This window comes from Phaenicophaeus curvirostris, chromosome 4, assembly GCF_032191515.1.
Source record: "Phaenicophaeus curvirostris isolate KB17595 chromosome 4, BPBGC_Pcur_1.0, whole genome shotgun sequence".
Taxonomy (NCBI): Eukaryota; Metazoa; Chordata; class Aves; order Cuculiformes; family Cuculidae; genus Phaenicophaeus; species Phaenicophaeus curvirostris.
Window position 1 is genome coordinate 56,751,507 of NC_091395.1, and position 27,530 is coordinate 56,779,036.

At 34.8% G+C, this 27,530-nt stretch overlaps 1 protein-coding gene across 5 annotated transcripts in view; it reads right to left on the bottom strand.

Moving 5' to 3' along the window:
• The window catches only part of PCDH7 (protocadherin 7), a 272,207-nt gene that overhangs the window by 119,506 nt on the left and 125,171 nt on the right, over nucleotides 1-27,530 (bottom strand). For 2 of the 5 annotated variants that reach the window (XM_069856193.1, XM_069856194.1), the window contains exon 2: nucleotides 20,061-20,277. The exons of 1 other annotated variant lie outside the window; for it this stretch is intronic. In XM_069856193.1, the coding sequence (XP_069712294.1) occupies nucleotides 20,061-20,277 (217 nt within the window). The remainder of the gene's footprint in view (nucleotides 1-20,060; nucleotides 20,278-27,530) is intronic. 2 more of the 5 variants (XM_069856196.1, XM_069856195.1) reach the window with 2 other exon arrangements.

Below are 27,530 nucleotides of genomic sequence, written 5' to 3' on the forward strand. Positions count from 1 at the left end.
ATACCCTCTACCTTACTAGTGTAAGCTTAAAAAATTAAGACTCTGCTGGCGTGTATAGTTTTCTATTGGGTAATTCTGCAGAACTCAGCACATTAAAAATGCCATTACTGATCGTCAAATTTTTCAGTAAAAGAGGAAACACAAAGGTGTAAATCAACAATATTATTATCCTAGTAGCAGATGCTAGAACCCTACAGAGAGTTTCAGGTTAATTACTGTTGACTCACTGGGACAGCTGTCACCTAGTACACTCAACATTGAATATAAAGGAATAATAGAAATAGTTTTCTTCTAGGAGCCCCAGTGGTCTGGGGATCTGTACTGAGAGAACGAGTTGCACAAGCTAGTACCAAAAGGAAGAGAAAAGGCTTTGGCTGGAAGTCTTGCCTGACAATATTTGGCTCTACTTTGTTTTGCTGCTTGTCAAAGCCAAGAGCAGTGATAATGAGCATAGCTTTTGTTCAAGGAGGAGAAAGAGCCCTGGTTTTCTGTAAGCAACGACAAGGAGTATGTGTAAGTATGCAACTATAAGCAAACAACAGAGAAGAATGCTGGCTCTGCCAAGGTTGTATGGTTGAATCTGGCTTTATTACAACACAGATTTTGGCTCAGTTCAGCCTGTTGTTCATTCTGAGGTCAGGTGAAGGTTCTAGCTGAAAATCAACACATCACAAACTCATTTACTGGCAGAAGTCAGCTGTGATTAGCATGTTCCAGTAAAGTCATGTGCTTTTCTGAGTTAATAAGCCTGCTTAGTTCTGCTAACAGTCTCTGTTAAATTGCTTGATTTTAGAAACTGGCAATTAAACCACTACAATTAACCTTAAACCATTAGTAGAGCAAAGTAGGATCATTCACTTAGGCAGGTATTCTTCTCAGCAACTAGTTGGTTATGGCTGTTGTCTCACAGTTCAGATAAAAACTTTTATTTCTGATTTTTTAATCTAATCTACTTGATCCAAACCTTTTTTCTACTGTGTATATACTTTATATATGTGTGTGTGTGTGTGTGTGTATATATATATGCATACATACACATTTGCATGTTACATCCGTGTTGTGGACAACTTCGCTAAAAGACGGCATGTACAAGTCTACAACATTCTGAACCATTTTCCAAGTCTTGATGTTAGTATTAGCCGAAAAAAAATTTAAAAAATAAAGGAAAAAAGAAAAAAGTATGAAATCTTAGTCTTACATCTCACGAACACAGAAAAAGAAAAACACGTTGGAGCATTGGCTTGGAGATCACTGACCCAGGCTGGTTGAAATCTTAAATGGTAAAACATTTTATACTTCAAAATTTGGATTATCTCATAGCCCTGAGATGGAAAAGCTTAAAGGCGTAAAGCAAAAAGGAATGAACTGACCACACAACCATTTTCCATCTTTAAACTCATAGTTACTGTCTATCTCATTACAGAGGAGTAGGAATTGGCTTTCCTTTTATGACGGTGGAATTAAGTTGGAGCTCAACAAATTTTTAACATAAACTATATGACAAACTTGTCTGTGAAAGGATGGGATGGCTGAGTGGGAGGCCTCTGAAAGTATTTACAGTCTCTATTTTATGAAGAAAATAAATCTCAAAGGTAATGTTTTTTTAAAAGGGTGTTTTCATCTAAAGCATTTCTCATTGTTGCAATTTTCTTCAGTAAAGCTATGCAATATGCTTCCAATACCTTTTAAGAATGTTTTTATTGCAATATGATTTGATTTGCGGAATATATTGAAAATTAAAACTAGTCATGTTAGAGTAAGCTTCATTGTTTGATCAGAAATTTACAAAAACCTGAGATTTATGAGACATCCTTAACAAATACAGATGGAAAACATATTACAAAAGAAAAAAAATAGCCTAGAAAATGTGTTTAACAGGTAGAACTGGTTTCCTTTCCTCCACACATTCCATTGTGCTACATGAAAAAAGTTTTTTGAAGTTAGAATAGAATAGTTGCAGTAGCAAAGGACAGACCTACAATGGTCATCTAGTCCAACCAAATGATAAGCACAGTATTAAGGCCATTGTCCACAGGCCTCTTAAATATTGACAGGCATGGGGAACCAATCAGCTCTCTAGGGAGCCTATTCCAGTGTTTGAGCATACTCTCAGTAAACAAATGTTTCCTAATGTCAAGTCTGAACCTCCTCTGGCACAGCCGTGCACCATTCCCATACATCCTATCACTCGATACCAAGGAAAACAGATCAGAACCTCCCTCTTCACTTCTCTTCCTCAGGAAGCTGTAGAAAGCAATGAAGTCATCCCTCAACCTTCCTTTCTCCTACAAGTAGACATTAGGGAATGATAAGGCAAATCAAAGAATCAGGTGATCTACTAGATCTTACCTGTCGTAGCACTTTTTCATGGTAGATTTGGTTTGGGCAGTTACAAAGGAAAAGCTATTAACATTATGTGAGTTTTTGCTCTGAAGTTTTCCCTTTCAGTGGTCTAAACAAATTGGCAAAAGCCAATTAGGAATTATTTTTACAGATGTCAACATTTGATATTAGTAGTTTGCATGATATTTTACTATAAGCCAGGAAATCGCTATGCAGTGATATAAATATTTCTCCTGTAGCATGTCCTGCTGTTTTATTTTTGTACCCCTGAAAGGTTAATAAGCTACATGATGTATTATCATCACGAGCTGAAGGTAAAACTCACAAGACATATAAGTATTTTGCTTTTTTATTATACTTGAAGTCAAATAATCTATTATTAATATAATCAACTATTAACTACAGAATATTTACAAGATACAGATGAAAAAGTTCAAAGGATTTCCAAACCTACGCAGTTACCAAATGTAACTAGAAATTTTGAAAAATTAATTTTCTAGAGAAGAAATTAATATTACAAACTAAATGAATTTCCCCTTCATTATTTTTCACAAAATATTTAAATAAAGGAAAACAACAAAAGTATTTAAAAAAGTAATTATGCAATGCAAAGTCAATGACAAGAATTATGTCATTTGTCAAAAATAAAAAGTAAAATCCACATTAGTAGTGAAATAATGTAAGAGAGAAAAAGAAGAAAGGATTGGAAAGTCTTAAGACTTCAGCAATATGTATTCCCAAGGAAGATAAGATTATAAAAATCTATACTGTATGTTATTATTGCCTAAAATATTAAGGAGAAATAATCCTTTTCATACATTGAATTCAGTTCTAAAGAAACAAATTATTTAAATAACTTTTAACTAAAATAAAATTTCTATTTTTTTTTAAGAAATAATCAAACAAAGAAACCCTCCACTTTATAGAATGCTGGTATCATCTAAGAATTCGGGTTTATTGTAAAGAATTTCTTTTCTTTTACTTCTTTTCTTTTTTTTTGCTACCTTTACTGAAGGATTAAAAAAAATCACCTTAAGCGTAGTAAACTCTTGTAAGCTAGTATTTTAAAGAAACAAAAATGCAGAAGCATAAATGAGCTTTCATCTATATGAAAATAGTTCTAATTCTTTCACAAGGGCTGTGATCCTATAAGCAGTTCCATAAATAACTAAGAAAATAATAGAGAGATTCGTGATAAAGAAGCTCTAGGAAGTGAAGTGTGTATATTCTTCTGGAATCAGAGCCTTACCTACTACCCAAGGAAAACAAACTATTCTGATTCAGTAGGACAGATAGAACAGAAAAACACTGCAGTGTACACCAAAGTATCTATGTGCTTGAAATCATTAAAATCCATTTTCTTTTAAAGACTTCATAAGAAAGTATTTAATGAATTTTTTTCTTCCTCTTTAGATTATGATTATTCTTAGCTAGCTGAACTTCACCTTTAATTGAATGTAACATAAATAACGTGAAATGCTAGATTTATGACACTTTAAAATGTAGAAAAATCATTAAGTGTAATCCTAGTATGAATATAAAACGCCCTTTTCATTCTCTCCAGATAACAATCTCATTTATTATAATTAATGCCGGAAAGTTATTTCTGTTTAAGTCATTTTCACAGCAGTGGTTGTAGTGTTGTCATACAATTATCTGCTGCAAGTTTCTTTATTTCTTATGACAATTAGAAAAACTAAAAAGCTACAGCTGTGTTGGCTAATATGATCCTGAAAGGTATGCAGAAGACACGGGATTCTTAAACTTATCAAACCCCCAAACTGAAATATAAATCTGCTTTTCTGAAACACTGACAAATTTTCACTAATGTGCATCTTCACTAAAGGGGTTGTTTCTTCTTTTAACTCCAACACCATCAGAGAACAAACTGCCACTTCAATCAGAAAGCTTCAAAAAATATTTTTAAAGCACCTACAAGGATGATTTAACATTGTCTTAATTACAATGTTAGCTATGTCTTCATGCGTAACAAAAGGGTAATTATTCCTTAAGCCTACTAAATCTTACAGCAAAATAATCTGCATTACATTACCAGCAATAGTACTCCTATATATTACACTAGAAGTAAGTTATTATTCAACAGATCATTTTTTTCTAAGCACCTAAAACACAAACGCTTCCCCAAATTCTCCTGAAAATTACCGTATTGCATGAAAGTTCAGGGTTAAGAAAGGAAAGACTTTTCAGGAATGCTGCTAGAGTAGTGGAAGCTTTATAAACTTCTTCCTCCTGCCCTAGATAATACTTGATAACAATAAAGATCCTCCTGGGGAAAAAAATACCATCAGGGTTTGCAAAGGGTCAGAGTAACTTCATCTGAATTGGACACTCCCAATTCCATTCTAAATCAATAGGACATGCTTAGTTGATCTCTTAACTCTGAGGGAAAATATTTATTTAGGAAAAAGAATGTATGGGCCCATACACTTTCTCTTGTTTTGTTTTTTTTTCCTTTTGACAATTATGTGCTTAGAAAAGACGCTGAATACAGACATTCTTTGGATGACAAGGATAGTAAGTGTAAAGGTTGAGCTTTATCAAACTGACTTGGAAGGAATATACCTGAAAGTTGTAATTAACAGCAGCTTTCACATTGAGAAGCTCACAGATCTTTATGAAGGACTTCCTATTAATTTTATTAAATGGATTTTGGATGTGTTTTATAATTAACTTTTTATTTTCAACGTGTCACACTGACTGTGGCAGGGCTGAAAGCAGAAACTAGACTCTCCAGCTCCCGATATCTATCCCCACTCATACTCTCAGACTCAGGTTTATTTCTTGCTGATGCAGCATGGTGCAACTGCATCCTCTACAAAAATTAATATTTGTTTACCTGAGTTCCTCATTAATCACTGATTAATGGTTCCCTTACCAATTGAATGAAAGTTTTTCTTAACAAATTATTTATAAGTATTGTAATATTTGTCATTCTTTTCAGGCTGTTTCCCAGTGATCAGAGGCCTGAAAGGCACAGAGATTGCATATTCTGCCAGATTTTCCATGACACAAATCAGCACAACTCTCAAGATCAGCAGGACTTAATGTAATGCTAAAAGACAAAAACTCTCACTATTTCAGACCTGACTATATAAATAGCTAAGACTGATGGAATTAGAAAAATGTGAGTGGTCTTTTGCAACAGACACATGACATTATTTTACAGCAAGAAAATATCTAAATATCATGATCTTTACTAATAATCTCAACAAACTACAAATTTTTCTTCTGTGCCTCCCAGAGGAGTGCCTTGTGTCACATACAGAAGTGCCATTTTGTAGAATTTCATTATTTTGCAAAAATCATATTTCTGGGAGTTATGAGAAACAGGCACATGCAAAAATCTAGCCTTCAGGTTTTAGGAAGGAAGCACAGAAGCATAGAAAATAAATATGAAAAAACCATGAAGATAAATAATAACTACCACAAATTTGTATGTTTGTAAGTTAATTTAAGGTCTATCTATTGTGTGCTTGGTTTTCTTAGGGGGCTTTCCATGACTTCTGACATTTCTATTCCCCTATATATATGATCAGCTCAAGACTTGTAGAATTTCAACAATATATTCTAGCATATAGTTAGCATTTGGTTCAAAGTGTCTGTAACCAAATAAGCATACAATATAACAGGTTTAGATATTTCCTACAGTTCTATATCCCTATTGATAACATTAGCTAAAACCTAGTCATTTGCCATCCATAAATAATTTAGCATATTCTACTTGCAGAGTTTTCACTATGTCTCAGTATAAAGCATTAAGTGAAGAGCAGTTGCAAAATACAGGGAACTATGGAACTATATTTAGCTATTTCTAATGGTTGTAGTTCCTTTATTTACACATTTGCTATAGTAGTGTGGATGAAGTTTTAATCTATCCCCTTACAGCTGAATCTCACAAATACTGCATGCTTAAATACTTTATCCCTTATGCAGACCACAGTTCTCGTGAAAAAGAAATTTGTATCATAGTGTTATGAAAATTTTGGTCCTCAGTGGGATGTGGAAAGGTAAGAATTACTCAGATATAGTAGCCTCATAGCCTCTATGAGTTTATGATTACATTGTTCTAAATGAATAATCCCTTTGGGATCAGTAGTGAAGGAGACAGTGCACTTAAGTCCCAGAAAGTCTTCTCAGTGTTGAGGACATTGGAGATTTTGAGACCGTAGTATGAGGCATATTATAGGGATTCTCTGCTCTCCAAGAATAAGCCAGTGAGCACATCAGAAACATTTTAAAAGGCACTTTGAATGGAGTTTCATTTGTGACTGTTCTTTTAAGAATACATTGTGTAAATTGTGTACATTTATATGCATATATACGTGTATTTATATAATTGGACAAAGATGGGATGGTATATCGAAGAGGTTGCCAATGCACTGGGAAAATCACAGCATGGGATCATTTCAAAAGATATTTGTGAGAGAATATAATGAACCAATATGGTAAAATCTAGAAAAAACAGTTCCTTTCTGCAGGAGAGTGGAATTTGTTGAAAATTTTGAGACTAGTAAAAAAGAAATTATTTATTCCATTCTACCTTCCACCCTTTCTTGGCAAAGAACAACCAAACTTATGTTCAGCTAACAGAATGCAAATTCTCCCAAGTTCCCCTTCCTTAAAGTACCATTACTTTCCAGTAGGCAACAGTTACCATTTTTAAACTATAGCAGCATTACAAAACCTCATTATTTTGGGATAATCTGAACTTGCAGGAGCCCCTTCACCGAAGAACATTTAAAAATATGTTAATATAAGTGCTAGGAAATAAAGGAACCAGTTCTGCTTTGAAGTGTATGTCCTGACTAGTCTACTTCACTACTATTCTGTACTAGTTGAGTAAAACTATCTTAATACATAGTTGAAATTCAGTCCTAAGTAGATTTTCTTTTCCCACATAAACCTAGTGCTGATGGCAAGTGCCATGATATAAAGCCAGTCAAGCCAGTAGCATTTGGCAGCCATTGTGATTTAAAGACTAATGGACATGATATCAGATCATTTTTCCTTAGCTGTTTTTAGCTATCCTCTTTCCTTAGCTGACAGTCTCAACCAAGTTAATGGTTTGGGGGCCATAAGCAACTCTCCAGTACATAATATTCTCCAAGTGCTAAGTCATTTTAAACAAGCTATTTAACTGCCACCTCAGAGTAATGACTTTCCATCACTACGGACCTGGGCTTGATTCAATTCTTTTACTATTTATTGCCACAGTAATAAACAAATTTGTCTTGTCAGTACAGTCTGTTTACTTAGGCCCTTCCGAAAAAGCACCTTCTAAAAGTTAGTTACACGTGTGAAAACAACAGTAAGACAGAGAAAGACTGTGTTAGAGAAAATATTTTAGTTTTATAACTTTCTTATAAATTCTTCAGTTAATATAAAATTTAGCAAGAAAATTCAGGATAAGGTCTTTTTATTCTGGAATGTTTTTTGCACTTAAAATTCATAGCATGAGCAATAGCATGTGGGACATTACCTGGCAAAAGCTAAAGGCAATTGTTTCCTTTTGAAGAGAGAAGTAAGAGAAAAATACTCGCTTATCTGAACCTTTGGGGGCATCTTGAATTTTTCTGCATTCTTCCACTACTATTTGTGAGATGAAATCTGACTGCGTCTCAGGTTTCCAAATCTATGCTTCTGGCAAGTAAGCTATGCCTCTAAGGAACATCCTTTGTTAGGAATGGTGCACTGTGGCAGCATAGAGCCTGTTCTCTGTATTACCATTTATAAAATCTTGTATGTACTCCTCTTTCTTTGACTCTCAGACTATTTTGCTTCATCAGGGTTTGTCCAAGAGACAGCTTCTTATGCCATTGTTACTTCTGAAAGCTTAATTCTGCAGATATGGTCATCTGCAGTATAGGAGGGAAAAAGGGAGGGGGGGAATAAATCAATTCTACTCATGCCCTTTGCACACTGTTGTTGAATTCCTCAGATAAAAAAATAGACACAAAGACATGTTGCTAAAGAGTAAAATTTGATTCTTTTTTTTCCTGTCACCCTTTCTCCTCCACCTTTGGTGTCATCCAGGTACAGAATTATGGGCAGAACAGATTATTTTACACTCGCTTCTGAATACAAAGGATAATATATGCTGTCAAAGTTACTAAAGCCTGTCTTCCTTTCAGGTTTCCCCAGGTCTATGCTAACTGATAAAATCTGAGTGTGCTGGCCAGAGCATGCTAACAGTAGAGCCAAAGTCCATGCTGTTTCTTTCTTCTGCCAGTTCATTGTATTTCTGTACACGAACATGTTGGATAAAGGATCTCAGGAAGCATGTGAGTCATATGTGCTGGTTCCATATGACTTGTGAGTTATACTGTCCAGGTTTCTTGCATATCATCAAATGGATCAATAAGCATTTTTTCAGTGCTCCAGGCCACCTTAAAATATTTTCTTATATGCTTTACACGTTATGAAAAAATTTCTATCATCATACTGTCAGAAACTTTCAGTAAACTTAAAAACTTTTTGTGCATATTTTTAAGAAGAAGATTTCATTTTAACTATCTTTTCCTACTCTTTTTCCCCTGAAAACATTTTAACTGAATAAAGAAAGTTCATTAAATACAGTATCTTAATCATGCTCTGGGGTGTTGAATCAGACATCCTCAAACACAACTAAAACACTTATATTGCTTGAATCTTAAAGATCAGCATTTGTAATAATGTCATTCATGGTTACTCCTCTTTTGCCTGATTAATCCCCTCAGAAATAAAACCCACTAGAAACTTAGAAAAAAAAAAAGAAGTTAACTATTTTATTGCCCTATCATGTACTTGAACTGTGGCTCTGTACAAGACAGCAAAACCAAACACATTTCCAGAGCTCTTAAATCTCATAGCATATCACACTGATGACCGTATTATTATTGCAATGCAGGGCAGAATATTAAAAGAATGCTAGATCAAATTTTGTAATTCAAAAGCAGGATACGATGGCCACTGCTAATAGAATTAAACATTGAAATATATTAATAAAATTATACAATACATTCTTAAATTTACGTCTCAAATATTTGTGTTAAAGAAAACAAAACTGTTTTTATTTTTCACGTAGAGAACAGAAGTTTCTGTTGGTAGCTAACACCAGCAGAAGGTGAAAATACATAAGATCTCTCAGCCTTCTCTTTGTAATAAAAGCTTACACTATCAGATTCTACTGATAGATGTAAATGACAATGTAAATGTCATTGCACAGCCTCAAAAAGAGACACAGATATTCCTCTTCAAAGACAATACGAAATATTTTTTTGCAAAATAACCATACCTAAGACAATAATCTACAGTGCAGCTGAAACAGTTTAAAGATAGGAGGACAGCAGTACACAAGTACTACAAACTTTGCAGTTTCCTGAGATTTAATTCAAAAAGCCTTTTCCCAAGATTCGCTCTTTGGACCCTAATGGTCTTTATAGCATTGTTACAATCTGAGAAAAAGTCAGGAAAATCATTGCATCAAGAAAGCAAATCTGCCATAAAACTGTAGGAAAAAAACAACAACCCACTTTGCTGCAAGCTATCCTATGGCTTGTTTACGTGCAATTTTAGATATAATACATTTTGATTCCATTGTTGATGAAATATTACAGATGCTTAGTAAAACAACAAGTGCCCCTGCAGGGCTCTTTAGGGTTGTTTTTTTCCTTAGATAGAGTAAAAAAGAGGTTAAGACAAGCAAGCTGAGAAAGCTGGTATGGGCACATTTGGTTGCAAGAGATCTCACAACCATTAAAATAAATTAACTCCATCAATACTATTCTTCCTTCCCTATCTTTACAATTTACCTCTTCTATCATAAAACCAGAAATTTACACTCATGACTTAATTTCAAACATTTTATATGGTAGAAAGAAGCAAAGATTTGAATCATGAATCAAAAATGTATCTTTTTTATTATTATTTAATAAGAGATCTGTTTGTCCTTTCCATAATTCTTAAAAGAGGTATAAGAATGGATAGCTTTCTTAATTATAATCATTAATGTAAATTTATTCCTAATAACAAGTTTCAAGTTTACAGTGAAATTAACATTATTAGAATGTAATATTCCAGTCTGAAGTAAAAAAAAACCAAAAACAAAACAACAAATTGCTAAAATTTTTTCTCACATAATAAATGTTGACATTGACTTTGCTTTGCTTTTATCTATGCACAAAAATTATTTTAGAGCTTAAAAACCTTTTCTGTTGTTGGCAGGAGTTTTGTTGTTATTGTTGTTCCTTGACCAAAAAAATGAACGTCCTCTGGAATTTTCTTCAAATTATCATATGACTAAATTGGTATTACTTGTAAAAAATCCTAACACTTGCCTTATTCTAGTATATACCATGATTATTACTGTAAGTATTCAAACATTTGACAATGACACTGAGTGCCATCTTGCTGCTGAGGCAAAAAAGCGCATATAGGTGATAATATAATAATATTCAGAAGTACTTGTAAGTCTGAATTTATACTAATCTGGCCTTCAAATCCTCTGGTTGTTAAAGAAATTGTTATTTTTCTGTGAAAGGAAATCAACTCCTACGAAAAAAGATGTCATATGATACTAGGCCTTCTAATTCTTTTAAATATCATTCTGTAGATTTTGGCATACTAACCTGACAGTAATATTTGCTAAAATACATAACACACACTTCCTTTCATTGTTTGTTTTTCCAACCTTATTTATTGCTGTTTTTCTGTGTAAATTACTTGCTCTTCTTAGGAAACTAAATAATAACAACAGAAAAAAGTACTTGCAGGGACAACAGCAAAGATCATTATGGATATAAACAAAAGCATTCTTATTAGAAATTGTGTATCTACAGGTACCAGTCTAGCAAGTTTATTTGTCCTTTGTCCAATCCAAGACTAATGGGACACAAAATCACTTAACCTTGTTAGGAAAGAGATATCAATAGTTGCATGCACCTTTATGGAAACTGGACAAAATTGTGTATATAACCCATAAAGTTTCTTCAATTCACTGTATGTGGCTCAGGGAATCTGATCTGCTAACTTTTGATATACAGGAGAAAACCTGGTAGATTAAACAATTAATCTCCCCGGCATAATTTTTCCTTGAGCACCAGATAATCTTTGATCAGATTCTATACATAGGTTGGGTTCTCCATAAATGGGATTCATTAATAGTTCTCTAGAAGGCTGGCACACAGGAATACTGCCAGGACCATGAACCTTTCCACATTATAATCAGACTTGAAGAATTAAATTAAGTAGGAAATAGATAAGTATATTTGCTATCGTACTTCTGACTTCACACAGCAGCAGGTAAAAAAAAAATATTGCCTTTAGGAAACAATTTTTAGTTGCTTAGATAAGCTACAGGCTGAAAAAAAAACCCAAACGTAAAATGGCAGTTTGGGATGTAAAAAGAAATGCAAGATTGAGTCTTTATCTTTTTTATGTGTTCATCTATGTTTTGTCACAGTGAACTTCACATTTTAAAAATCTTTATTACAAACTACACTATTTTAAAAAGAAACAAAAGAGAGCACTGTAAAAAGTGATTTCACTTAGATATGAAAATGCAGCAACTTATGAAACTAGTGTATACATCAATGATTAGGAGTAATAACTATCTTTTCTGTGTAAAATCAGAACCATAGAATCATGGAATATTTGGGGCTGGAGGGGACCTTAATGATCATCTAGTTCAAACCCCCCAGCAATGGGCAGGGACATATTCCACTAGATCAGGCTGCCCAAGACCCCATCCAACATGGCCCTGAACACCGAACACCTCCAGGGATACTTCTATACTTGCACTCCACTTCTACTCAAAGTCTCAATATAACAAGGGTGGTTAACATTTAGATTTTTGTTTATGACCTAGAGGGGCACATGCCAGTTTAATATGCTTGAGATTTTCATACGTTTCCAGATTTTTAAAAACAAATCTTATTTCATTCATTGATGTTCAGCTATGTGGCCAATCAGACATGCTCTTGTCCCTTCAGACCAAGAACAACATTTTGAAAACAGTCAGATTTTTGTTCTAAATCAATAATTCATAATATTTTTTAAAATGGTCTCAAGGAAAAGATACAGCATATTCTCTTAATTTCGTCAGCCTTTTTTTTTTTTTTTTGCATATAGGAAAAACTGCTCCATCAAACCTAAAGCTTTTTAACTTACATGAGAAAGAAAATAGCAAGGTTATGCATTATATAAAGGTAATATATAATAAAATATCAACATTTTCTGTAATGATGTTAAATAAATAAATAGATAGAACAGTACTTTGGAACCAGCAGTAGAGAACAATATGTATTTTTCAGTTAAACAAAGAAGAAATACCCCTTTAAAGGACTTGTTTGGGGTCTTCATTATAGTTGAATATTAGAAGGTATAGAAAGATCTAATGGTGTCAAGGAAACTGAAGAAACTGTCATTAAATACAAGTAGAGAACTGGGAAAACACAGCATGCTCAAAGGGGTCCTCTTGAACTGAGGGAAAATAAATTTTCACTGACTATCTGCATTAGACTTTCTCCAGGGAAGATGCAAAGGTTGCTAAGTATTCCATTCATAAAACAGATGTCTCTTCCTCCTCAAGTCTTTAAATTTTGGAATGCATTTTGTCCTCTGTCTACATTCAGAACTCTGACAGAATGAAAGACAGTTCTGCAGTCTGCATCAGTGGGAGGCAGCCTGAGCTAGCAGCTGGCACAGAGGATTTGGACAAAAGCCTAACTCCCTAAGTCAGTAGCAAACTCCTCATCAATTTGACTGCAAATGAGATCTTGGTGTCCACATTATTATCTTGTGAGGCATGGGTAGTGTTTGAGTCGATTACCAGATGAAAGATCAATTCATAGCATGACATCGGACATATCATTTCACCTTCTGATGATTTAGTCCTCCATTTTTCAGTTCAGTATGTTCTTTCATATCCACCTCAATGAATTGACTTGAAATTCATAGATGAGGCAGGTTATGTAAGCGCAGCTGTCTAGATCTCATGAGTATTTGCAGTAAGAACTGATTCACCAAGACGTGTACATGTATGCACACCCACATGCACATATCACTGCTCCATCCTAACACATATAACTGCAGGGATGGTTCTTTGAGATTCCAAAATCTTTCTCCATTTTAAAACTATTGATTAAAAACTGATGGAAGGTAAATATGAGCTTCCTTTTAAATGTAATAAAAGAAAGTCAAGTTTTGGCAAATGGCAGTTCAAGCTTTCTGATATCAATATACTGCTTTTAAGAGTGATGAACAATTATTGCTCTATGTATTTTCTTTTTAAGAGCAGGATACTGAAATCAGGAGTGGAGGAAGCAATCTTGTGATATAGCTTAAAAAAAAAAAACCCACATGTTATACTTCACTTTGTTGCACAAATGGAACCAGAGCAAATTCAATGGGAAAGCAACATAGAACAGCAAGAGAAATAGCAATACTAGTCAGAAAATCAGCAAAGTGCAGGAAAATTTGTTAGCTTTCCTATCAGTGTGTAGGGATGGATTTCCAATAAAGAAATATGCATTCCTTCTTTGATTCCAGCAGACGCAATCATAGGTTCTCTGTGCAGTCAAAATCCAGATCAGGCTGAACACAAATCACAGTGATATGAAGGTATATAACATGAAAGGATGTCATACAGAAATTGTTAGTATTTCTCTGGACAGTTGTGGAAAAGAAAAAGTAAGGAGAAAGGACATAAACAATATACTATTCTGGCAGTTTCAGTGAGTCATTTCTGCTCACAGTTGGCCTGCATTTGGTCCTTTCCTTTGCATTATGCATTTGAAGTACAAAGTAAACATAAAATAGTAGATAACATACAGTAAGCCTTAGTGCAATGACATATAATGAAGAACCTAAAATAATTGTTCATTCTTCTGTAGCATGTTATTAATCTTATAAATTAAAAATACATGTAAAAAAATATACCAGCACTAGAAATTTCTAACACAATCAAAATATACTTCCCCCATTTCTATTGTAAGTATATATATAAAAAACTTCAAAATGCAAATAACTCTTCAAGAACAAATACCATATAATTTTGAAATGTAAAGTATTACTGTGCATATAATTAGCAAACCACATATTCCTTTTCTGAAGAAACATACAGACATATGGGGTAAGGTCACCTAAAGAAACATGGCAAAAGATTAAAAAAGGAAAAAAACTCGAGGAGGAAAACAGCCAATGTTCTTCCCAGGTTCACTGCCTTACATAAGAATACATTAGTATAACGGAGATCCCTGCACAGTGTGCCTTCTGTCTTAGAAACTGCAGGGGTCTTTTCCTCTTATACAATGACTTTTTACGAATTTTATCAGAATAATTTATTCTCAAAACAAATTGGTTCAAGACATAATCTAACACTGAATGTGTGTGTTCTAGCACATTACCCATATATGTTGCAGTGTTTACATAATCAAGAGTTTATTCCATGCCTAATTACAGGTTAGAATTTATCAGAAATAAGAATAGGAATTCTTATGCATATATAATATTTTGTGTAGCACATTCTATTATTTTGGGTTGAGCCATACAGGGTAACATTTAAGAAAAAGCGGATGTAGCACTATTGAAAGAAACAAACCAATAATGGAACTATTAGCATGTAATCACTACACTGAAACCCTTTACTGACTCAGCCTCTCAGATGGACTACTTAACATTAGCATTTTCAGGACACAGTTAAAAAAAAAAATATTCACACACAATTTTAAGGCCAGAATTCAGAACACTGGAAAATAATGGAACTGCATTACTGTTCAGTAATTCTATGCAATAAGTAAATTAATGTCTGTTTGCAATGTTTACAATAAGGACAGTTAAGTCTTCAAGAACATTATCCTGTGTTATTTGCAATGCAAGAAAGCTAAAGGGAATGGATTCTGTAAACTAATGGATTCTTTTCTTAATTTTACTAACACTTTGGTCCAGAGGACAGACTAATAATGTTTTTCAAGTAAAATGAAAGAATGCTCTTAGAGATAAAATTAATTACATTTATTAATTGTCAAAATTCCTTTCAGATTTTCAAGTCATCTTCTCACGCACTATGAACCTCTTCTCTACATTGACAGTGCAACTTTGAAACTTATAGTCTAAATCTGAAATTGTCACTGAGAATATAGCACATTATGAGACTACACGGACCAAGATAATGCACTTCTCTTCCTTGCCTTTTAACTGAATCACAGAAATTCTAAGCTCCTTTTCAAGCTCTGCCCCTTACTCTGTCTTCAGACATGTCACTTAATCTTTCTTTACTCTATTTCCCCCTGTAAAAATGGAAGCTGTAAAACTTTCCTTTATTTTCCTTCTTTCATAGAGATGACTCTGTTCTCCAATCTTTACATATTTGATATTGAAATATGGGCTAACTTAAAATACCCTACTACAGACCGAAGTTGTGTTCATGCAGGAACACCTGAGCTAGCTTTAATGCAGGTGTCTCAGGTGTGGCAAACATTCTAATTTTGACTGCATGGGAACAAATCTGCAGTGAAGAACATGGGAGCCAAAATCTATAGTGCTTCAGTTTCACTGCTGTAGGCATGCTAGCTAAATTAGAAAAAACAAACCAAAAACCAAAAAAAAAAATGATTAGGCCACTGCCTGTACAAATAAATAGTGTGTATATATATATATATAAAAATTTGTAAAAAGAAATGAATATCATGAAATGTTTCTAAAAAGGCTTCAAGAAACATGAGAGACCTAAAGAATCAGGTGAGTGGATGTGAAACTGAACAGTGAAAAGATCTGCTTAGAGATTGTATGTATAATTAATAACATAGGAATTAATACAAAATTGCTGTATTGTCCATTCTTCAAAAGGTGAGAATACATCTCCAGGTATCCCCTCCTATTATAAGATATAAAAGTCCACAGAAAGAAAAAAATAACAGGTACATGATAACCAAAGACTGAAAAACCTAGGAATATATTTCATGTTCTGAGGAAAGATAAATGATGAGAAAACATAACAACACATAATATTTAAAAAGTAGAATTGAATGCTCCCATGCTTTTTCTCATAATGATAAAAAGGAACAGTTGCTAAAACCATTAAATAAGAGAAAAAAACAAATAAAAATAAAACAAATTGATAGCCTTCAGAACAATTTCTTGTTGAAAGGTATGCTTCAAGACAGCAACCTGAAGAGGGTTAATGACTTGTGGTAAATTACATTCTTTATTATTATTAATATTATTTAGAAAATCACAATTTAAAGCACATGCAGACTATTAACTGCTAAAGTAAGAAGGAGAGGGAAATCTGGAAGCATCTGCCACAATTTTTGTTTAAAAAAAAATTTCCTCTGAGTTTCCTTTTATTTTTACTCTGTCACTAAAGCTATGTTAGTTTTAGTTGCCAACACACAAGTGTCTTTCTCATTTTGCCTTTTCCCTTTCCCTGTGGGGGTGGTGAAGAGGGAGGAATTGGGAAAAAACTGCTAGTGCTTATCTGCTGATCAAGCCAGGGTGGGGCTGAACCATGACAGAAATGTGTTAACAGGCATTGCCAAAACCAGAAGGCAATGATTAAAAGACAGGAATCTTATTTACCATGGTAATGTTTTTACCCTTGAAAAACAAATACAAATGCAATTAAAATGTTCTCGAGAAAATTATTGTGTAATTTACATTAAGACAGTGTAATTCTAACAGCAAAATTAGAGAAGGCTGCACATATGAGCAGAATTTCCTTGTAAGGAAAGCTCCAAGGACAGAGTATAAATTAACTCAGAAGTTACTTCTGGTTCTGCAGATTTTACTAATTAAAAAGATCTTTGCATGCTAATTTCTCAGTCAATCTGCTAACATTTCATTTTTTTCTTTCCTTTTTTTTCTCCTGCATCTGACGCCACAGCTAATCATCAGAACAAAACTTCAGTCTACATCTGACAGTCATGTAGGCTGCTACGTAATGTACATCATATTCTAAGAAAAAGACTATTGCACTTTTTTTTTTCTTTCTAGCATTTTATCCTTACCTGAGAAAATAGAGCCCTCTTACCAGCAAATAAAAAGCTGAATTTCCTATTTACTGTCCCTGTGAACTCAACCTTTGTATTCTTACAGCCTTAACTATAAAATTGTTTGCTTTCCTTGCAAAGAAAGAGTAACAAATGTATCAGTGGGTTTAGTGTAGTGTTGAAAATTATCATTTCAATCTTTAAAATGAAAGGAAATTCAAAGCAATTAGTTATAAATCCATTATTTTACACCAACTGAAATTAAATGTTAAATATTTGAAGTAATAACAATTAACAAGACAGTTTCCAAAGTGCTGTTTCCATGGAAAACCTGCATGAAAATCCAGTATAAATTCTGATTAAAACTTAGCTAAGCTAAACACTGAAGATTACCTAGATTCCAATTAAATGTGACAAATGAACACTTGACAGATTTCAATTCAAATTCTATTTCTGTCAGAATGATCCATTAATAATGAAGATTACATTATCAGAACTTGAACAATACAGTTGTACTTAAAATAGTTAAAATACAAGTGGACTTAGATCACAGAAAACTCTCACTTAAATGTTAGATATTTTTTATACGAGGGAACAAAAGTACATCCCATCCTGTTCTGTCATTATTTATAGATTAATGTTAACAAAAATTTCTGGAGGCAGATGACATGCCACTGTGGAAATCTTGTTTTAAAATGTGACAGCAAAATCAAAAAGTCTGTAAAGCATAATTTTCACCACAATGTCACCCACCTTTCAAAGGTCTCAGTTCAAGATTTTATAAAGGAGAAGAAAATCCTGATTACTGTGTGCATATCCTGCCACACAAACTCTTTTTCAGAGCGGTTTTGTTTTCACTCACTTATTCACAGCATAATATATTTGTCCAGCTCTATGTCTCTATCTATTCTATCTATATGATTCTATTTTTAAAATTGAATCAAAAAATTCATCCTAACAAATATAAAAATCAAGGTAATGTCTAAGATACTTTATTAGAATGCAATGCCAGTTTTCACATCAACACAAATACTTAAATAAATTGTTTTGCTTGAATTTTTCACACCACTCAAGCACTCTTCAGTTTCAGTTACATTTCAGTAAGTGTGAAGATTTTCACTAGCTACTGAATGTACTAAAAATTATATTCAGTTGTGGCTCTAGAGTTTTCCCAGTATGGTTCAAGAATACTCCATGTTAGTATATTCTCTGAACTAAGAATGTGATGTCTGGCAGTCTAATATTGTAGCAATCTACTATGTGCAGGGGAATTAGCAAATTGTTTAGTTTCATTATCTTAACCACAAAACCTCACTACAAACGAGTAAAACAATCACCCAAATTTAGGTATAACGTCTAGAAACTTTTTTCTGACATTGTTCTAGTAATACTACTATCACTTTCATCCCTTCTACACACCCAGAAAAATTAAATGTAAATCCATATAAACAACTGGGGAGAATATATAGACATATACATACACATGTATATAATGTAAGATTTCTTCTTCTTAAACGAATAATACCATCTTTCTTACTGTTCAATTAGTCACTTGCTTTTGGGATATGCACTATATGCATGTGTAAACTGCTGTAGCCGTTCCTCAGTCATATATACTAGATTCAGCAATATCTTACCATGGTGAATAATATATTTTATTGCGTCAACTTGTCTATTTCAGGAAAGAAAAAACCAAACAATTATCCAGTGCTGTAATCTTTGAAAAACTAAAACATGCACTTAGCCAAACTAATTTGTTCATTCTATAACAGAAAACACTACCTTTCTTGCATATACTCACCAATTCCAAAGGGTTTAGCAAATACATTATTCCATTGATTACCAAAAATCTGTACACTTCGACATACAATAATTTATTTCATTGCTTATGGGCAAAAGCAAAGACAATGAAGTCAGAATCTGACTTCATAAAATTTTAGATGAAGGTCAATAAGTGGGGAACAGTAAAACATTCAGGTTTTATGAAATACATCTCAAAATGAAAAGATTTTTTTATATCCTAAATAGTTTTAGCTAGAAAGTAAAAGAAACCCTGAAATTTAAATGAACTTTATTTTGCAGTAGCTGGAGAATTACTATAAAAGTAAGGATTTAATGTTTTCCCCTTCTATATAAATAGACCCTGAATTTAAATGAGATGTTCTGTAAGTATTGTACAAAATAAAGTGTGAAGAAAAGGAAAGTAATGTTGTTCTTTGCTAAATAATGAAGACTGGACTTGACACTCTGTTATTTTGAAAAAAGTCTATATAACATTTTGGGGAAAAGGGAATTACCTAGAGTAGGGTTTATAAATTCTACTTTCTTTTGCTGATGTACATATTACATTCTGGGAAATTTCCTAAGTAGCTCTTGAACAAAGAATTGAAGGAAAAATGAATATGTCCTTTATGGTCTTTTTCCTAAAATGAAAATATGGAATTTAATTCAATTACCATCTTCCCAGCCTTCTACCAGTATTTTTTGCAATATTTTAACTGCTTCTGTAGTATAGTGTTTAAATTATGTATAGAAAAGAAAGTGCTGATTTATTACTAGTGTTATGTTCCATTATTTTGTATATCTGCCTTTTAACAAACTTTAAAATAAAGTAATCACAATTTTAGCTATTTAATATGTTTATTTATGGTTTTGGACTAAACTTTTAAAAGTCTACTTAATATCATTCACTAGTGAGATTATGTGTGTGAATGTTGTGTTTGCCCCTACCATTTTCCATATGCTCTGCCTCACCAACACTGCCATCCGGCGTAGTCCTTTCGTAGTTGTCCTCTGGGAGTGGAAGGGCACCCAGTCTTGGCCCTGACGAACTCTTACTGCTTGGTGTTTCTGACTCCTCCAGACCGCTGTCATAGCAACTCTGCAATGACCCTTGATGTGGGTCCTGAGGCTGACTCACAACAGAAAACGTCACTCTACGAAATGGCTGCAAGAGAAAAGATTCTGAATGTCACTGAAAAGTTCGATCTTTGAACAACTGATTCTCAATACATGACTTAAGCAAACTAATATTTTAACATTTACCAATTAAACATTTTTGTCTAAATCAAAACATACAATAAGTACAGTCCTTAAAAGCCCACTGGACAAAGTATCTGTGGATTTTTACTGTGATACATATTCCAGAACCTTCCCACAGTTTTGCATAGCCTTCTTTCAAATGACTGCATGAACAAAGAAAACTGTCATAATTATTTATAAATTCTGTACAGGTCCTCTTTTACTCAATAGTAATAATTTGAATAGAGCTTATATCAGACTGCATAAAGGTACTTGCCAGTGTGTGTGTATGTGTAAGACTATGTGGGTGGGTATAAATGCTCACCTGTAAACTGTGTTGTGGGTATTAGCAACATAACAGCACACCCATAATCCTATTTTTAAAATAACTTCCTGTGGTTCTGAAAGCTAGTTGGCATGAGAAAAGAATAAAAAAAGAAGGAGGTTGGGTTGGAGGAAAGGGTTCAGTCTCTTAGCTCCTTTCCCATAAAATTCAGTGCCTAGAGATAGGGTGTGTTGCCAGCTGAATTAATAAAGCCCTTAAAGTACTGTGAGCACACCTGACACCACATGTTTCCACTGGGACTGTACAAACATAGATTGTTAGAGATTTGTATTCATTTGAAATGACAGATATTACTGTTGCTCTGGAAGCCTACATGCTGAACCCTGGCACCCGTGAACATCTCAGGAAGTAGGAGAGTCAATCCTTCACATTTCAGAGAACACGGAGAGCAGGCAGGATTTTCAGTAAGAAACTAGGGGATTCACCTACAATTTAAACTACACTAAAGCACTAATGATACATTTCATAATTTAATTATATATTTGAAATAACTTGCTGTTTGCAAGCCTAGAAAACACAGAGAAATATCTGATGTTCTAGAAAGCAATTTCTAAAACAAAAACAAATAATCAATTTTATAAGACACTATGCAGACTTTCCCAAGCTTAAAATGTGAGGTCTGAGAGTGCTGCCAACCTTTGGATTCAGATGCATTTCAAGCCTTATGTTAGAATGAGACACAGGCACACATCACCCCCACTGGCACCTCTGGTCACTATAGGGTGGAAATGTATACACAGGCCAGAAGGGAGGAAACAGCAATGACAGCCACTTACAAAAATCCCGAAGAGTAGAAGTTCACACTAGGTTTACAAGGAGAGGGATAGGTGGAGTTTCAGTTAGAAGTTTTACAATTGTTTTTCAGGATACAAATTTCTGAAGATACAAAGTTATTCAATGCTGAGGATAAACAGGTTGAACTACCTAAGTACCACCTAACTGCCTAAATACAACACTAAGTCTTCCTGGCAGAAGTAGACCAAAAGTTTATAAATGTGAATGTTGCTAGAAATATGAGAACATTTTAAGGGGTTGGTGAGGTTTTGACCTTTTACAGTTTCCTTCTATTGTTCATCTGCAAAATGCTTTTATACAAATTTAACTTAGAAATTCATATCATATCAAATACACGGAACATAGAAGAGCGAAAGAAAAGAATGGAGAGCACGAATAATACACATTAAAAGAGCACATTAAAATAGTTTATAGAGTTGCTGTTCTTTTCACTATTGTGGAAATAGTAGAAAGCATAAAGGAGGACTGGAATTGTTAAGAACCTGAATATACAATATGCAATTTGAAAATCTTTTCCCCATAGATGCTCAGTAAAATCAGAAAGAATCACTTTGTTGAACTGCACAGGAATTCCTAAAGCTTTCCTACTATTGCTGAACCATGAAGGAAAAATAAAGCCTTTTTGCAGTAGTCTGTCCCTCATCATTTGTATTGTATTTTCATATTTCAATAATAGCTTTTGTATTGGGTTATTGGTAATTTACACCCATGTTAATTCCCTCTCAGTAATAATGAAATAAATGTAAACAGAAGTAAAGTCTTTATCTAAACTATGGTTTTAGATGTAAGCAACTAATTTTCTTTCAGTTTTGGGGTTTTTTTTTGAACTTATGGATGCAGTGATTTCCCTTCTACAGATGGACTTTTACTTTCCACAGATGGATTTCTAAGTATACAGAAAAGATGCCAAACAAAGGCAATATTTCATATCTTGTTAACAGATTTTGTTGTTTCTTTCCAGTATGACTATTCTCAGATCACTTAAGAATACTTGTAAGAAGTAGTTAAGGCTTCACAAGCCCAGTAAAATTTATTATTCTCATTGTAATGACCAGAGTCATGGGATCTCTTCGCTGTCTTGACATTGAAGTTACATTCATTTCTTCATATTATTACCATGTTAGCTGATCCAATGCCATTCCTGCTTACCTTAGAAATAAGATGTTTTTTTCTGGAAAATATGGATTCATGATTTACTAAGTATGACAAAGTTGCCAGTACAATCTAAATTGCACTTCTACTATTACTCCAGAAAAAAGCTCAGGGTACTGCATAAGGACATAAGATTTCCTCTTCACTTGCACTTAAATCATTGGTGCAATGCCCAGATGGATCCTAAGATCAAGTTTTGACTCCCATTCTATGATGCTCACCTGTCTTTCCTGAAGACCTTGTACTCTAGGTGCACAAGCTGTCCCACTACAGCTCAGTAATTTGAACAATGTAATATTTCTGAGGCCACACACAGACCTCAGCTCCTCCTGCTTGTTTCCCAGGCTGCATATATTTCTGTACATATGAATTCCTTGAGATGTACCGTCTATCAGTCTGTGTTACTATTCTGGAGGCCTCTCCTGTACTTGTCACCTTGATTGCTTTGCTGTCCACCCCTGCCCACCACTTCCTTACTCAGTTATAATTTCCCTCCATGGCCATTCCTAGTTTCAAGTTCTTCTCACCAGGATGTGTGGTAGCAAAGATGCTGTTGCCAGCTTTATCAGGTAGATACTATCTCTCCTCGGATGTCCTCAGTCCTTCGAGAATGGATCCATTGGTCTAAACGCAAAATCCCTATCCCATAGAACCTGTCTGCTTCCCCCCAAGCTCTTCCTTGCCAGCACTGAGCAGACACCATGTGCCTATGTGCCCTTCACCCCTCTCCTTAGAGCTATGGAGTCACACTTGATACAGTCAACATCCTCACAGTGTCGCTACTGTCCATGTGGATGAGGAAGAGCAGATAATAGTCCAACAGGTGAATAAACCTCAGGAGTCCCTGCAAGGCAATCTGCATCTGAGCACCTGGCACACTGCAAGCCTCCCAAATAGCAGGTTGAGTCAGCAGATGGGGCCTCCACATCCCTTAGAAGAGGGTCTCCCACTCTGATGTTTCCTCGGGCAGTTTCTACCCTACTGTCTGCTGCCAGGGCACAAACCCTATTCTACAGTTTCAAATTTGCAGCTGAAAGAGTTGTCTGCCCTGTAGTTATTCAGGTCACCCTTTAGCTGTTCTTTCTGTGCAGTCAGGGGTTTACGCTGTATGAGTGGAATATCAGTATACGTATGCATAAATATATGGGTATATGTACAATAATAATATCCTAAACAGTATTTAGTGAAAATAAATGTATAGACATCAAAAGAAACTATGACATCTTAGAGATAAAGTTGATGAAAATATAAAGTTTGGGATTTTTATAAAATGCCTCTGAAAAAAAACTACGTGTGTATGCATATTACTGTTTATGTAATTCATAGTAGTCCTTTCATTGTTACTAACAAGGACATTTACATTAAATGAGATTTAATCCCTATCAAGAAAGTTATGAGCACTAGAATATTCACAGATAATAAATGGTATTTATGCATCAATTGCTATGAATGCAAGAAAACTTTCCATAAACAAGAATTTTCTTCATGTATTCTACTTTTCATTTACAACCTAAATTGTAAAACATTTGAGGTTTCAAAGAAAAATTCATATTAATAAGACAACCTGAGGGAAGGAGGATGAATATCAGCACTAATACTTCCAAAAAGTTATTGGTAAAATAATTGGCTAGCTCATACATTTTTTTTGCAATGACAAAAATAAGGATTTAAGCTGCATTTAACGAAGAGAAACAGAATATATCCTTAATTTTTGTTTCCATTGATAAAGCTGTATCAGTAACATTTCACAGAAAAAAATGGACATGAGAAATTTCCAAGTGCTGACAAAAGAAGTCATGTACATACGAGAGGAGAGTGTTATGTTTAGCCTTATTGATTTTCAGTGCAGAACATTAATACAGCTCCATCTGTCAGCATTGTGAATCAACATGGTCGAGCTGCTTTTACCCAAATAAGCCCACTAGCTGTTCAATTCATCCTTCACAGCCAAACAGCAACTCTAAGCCTTTACTCATCCCTTAGTAGGGGTAGTCCTTACTAGATTCACATATAGTAAGAATGCAGTAGGTGTGATAATTTTCTCACTCTGACAACAAATATGATATTTTCTGTCATGGAATTATTCCTAATTATATTTGATCATGGAGAATATTGTATCACAGAGAAAATTTATACCCTTACATTGTACCCCAAAAGTAAGTCACTGTTTCTTTCCTGTTTCAACTGTATTTTGTAAACCAGATATTTTCTTTTTCCCTCACCCCAAAAATCACTGAAATACCAAAGATATACACTTATTGCAGTCTGTATTAATTGAGCCCTAAGAGCTTATTCTAAGCAACAGTGTTTATCTTACCTTTTATTAATTAACTCTCCTCTATCCAAGTAAGGAAGTAAAATCATATTATACTTCCAAATCATGAATCATAGAATCACCAGGTTGGAAAAGACTTCTTGGATCATCGAGTCACACCATTCCTAGCTGCCACTAAACCATGTCCCTGAGCACCTCGTCTACCCAGCTTTTAAATACCTCCAGAGACGGTGACACAACCACCTCCCTGGGCAGCCTGTTCCAGTGCCCAATGACCCTTTCTGTGAAGAATTTTTTCCTAATGTCCAGCCTAAATCTCCCCTGGCAGAGCTTGAGGCCATTCCCTTTTGTCCTGTCCCCTGTCACTTGGGAGAAGAGGCCGGCACCCTCCTCTCTAAAACCTCCTTTCAGGTAACTATAGAGAGCAATGAGCAATGGCTGAGAGAGCAACCCCAGCTCTCTCAGCCACTCCTTGTAAGACTTGTTCTCCAGCCCCCTCACCAGCTTCGTTGCTCTTCTCTGGACTCGCTCCAGAGCCTCAACATCCTTCTTGTGGTGAGGGGCCCAGAATTGAACACAGGATTCAAGGAGCGGTTTCACCAGTACAGAGGGAGAATAACCTCCCTGGACCTGCTGGTCACACTGTTTCTGATGAAAATCGAGATGCCATTGGCCTTCTTGGCCACCTGGGCACATTGCTGGTTCATGTCCAGTCGGCTATCAATCAACACCCCCAGGTCCTTCTTCTCCAGGCAGCTTATTAGCCACTCTTCTCCTAGTCTGTAGCACTGAAGCTGGTTGTGGGGCCCCAAGTGCAAGACTCAGCATTTGGCCTTGTAAACCTCGCCCCATTGGTCTCAGCCCATCGGTTCAGCCTATTCAGATCCCTTTGGAGAGCCTCCCTACCCCCCAACTTGCTAAGGGTGCACTCAATGATTTCACCCAGGTCACTGATAACGACATTGAACAGGGCTGGACCCAGCACCGAGCCCTGGGGGACACCATTTGTGACTGGCCTCCAGCTGGAGTTAACTCCATTTCCCACCATTCTCTGGGTCTGGCCATCCAACCAGTTTTCCACCCAGGAGAGTGTGCGCCTGTCCAGGCCAGTGGCTGACAGTTTCCTAAGCAGAATGCTGTGAGAAACTGTGTCAAAGGCTTTACTGATGTCGAAGAAGAACCTTAATGTTGGAGATAGGCATTAGGGAGAGACCGTAGATAGACTTGGTGAAAAGTCTTGTATCCATACAGCTGTATCATGATTAATTGTGCCTTTTACACCATTATGAGAGGAATTTTCCTTTAATTTCCTAAAATTTCTAGTTTTGCATGGTATTTACTGATACTTCATATTGTTTATGGATTATACGTTGTCATTTTTTCTGTATAGCAATTGCTATCAATTTTGTAAACACCACTGGTTCAAATCCTGGTGCATTTGGACTCTAATGTGGTGGGAGAGTAAATAATTTTTATGTTTAATGGAGAGCTCAACTAATTGCTTCCCAATTGATTCTGGATACAAAGTGGATGCACTAAAGTGTAAAAAGGAAGAGTTGGCAATTTTCTTTCTTAATTACTTACACTTGGATAAAAATAATAAGTTTTTATCAGGCCTTCCTGCTGTCACAACACCTACATCACAAAAGAATGAAGATTTTGACAACATTTTTAACAACTGTAAAATGCAATCCAAGAAGCAACTTAAGACATATAGAAACACAAACAACTGTTCAGAGTACCAAGATAAAGCAAACCATATTGTTTTGAATATTTTGACTAATACTTTCAGCATTATCTTGGGCATTACTCAAAACCCTCGAAGAACAGAAACTAAGGTTCTTATTTTCCCCTCACTCTCAAATCAGATGGCTTTCTACTTTAATAACATGTGATATTTTGTCCTATTCACTAGGATTTAAGTTGGCCAAAGAGTCATTTCTGGAGATCACCTAGTCCAATCTCCCTGCTCAAAGAAGAATCACCTAGAGCATTTTGCCCTCGTCTGTGGCCAGTCGAGCTTTTAAGAAGCTTCATTTTTAAGAATGAAGTCTACACAGCCTCTCTGAGGAACCTGTTCCATTGTCTGCCACTCTCATAGTAAAGAAGGTTTCTCTTATGTTTGAATGGAATTTCTGTATTTTGGTTTGTGCCAAAACATAAAAAGCATTGGTGATGAGTCAAACCTAAATAATAATTCCTGTTAGCTTCAGGAAGTCAATCAACGTCAAGCTGTTTGTAAGACTCACACAGCAGCTCTGAGATATGTATAGTGTAGATCTGAAAAATAGGCAGAAGAGATACATCAACTCATCACATAAATTCAGTGTTTCTTTAGCACTTGAATTTTGATAAAACATGTCATTATCCTTTTCTTTCTATTCATTCTTAATTGCTGGAAGCTCGTTGGAAGACAAACAAAATATTAATGAACAAATGCTATTCTGCATGAATGGTTTCCACCCACACAACTCTCTCTCTCATTCAAATCACGTATTTCTACTGTTCTAAATTTCTGTCATTGTGGTTAATATGAAATTGGCAGGAAATTAAATTAAACAGGCGTTATTTTTCATTGAGAAGACTGAAACACCTGAGACAAGTATTATAA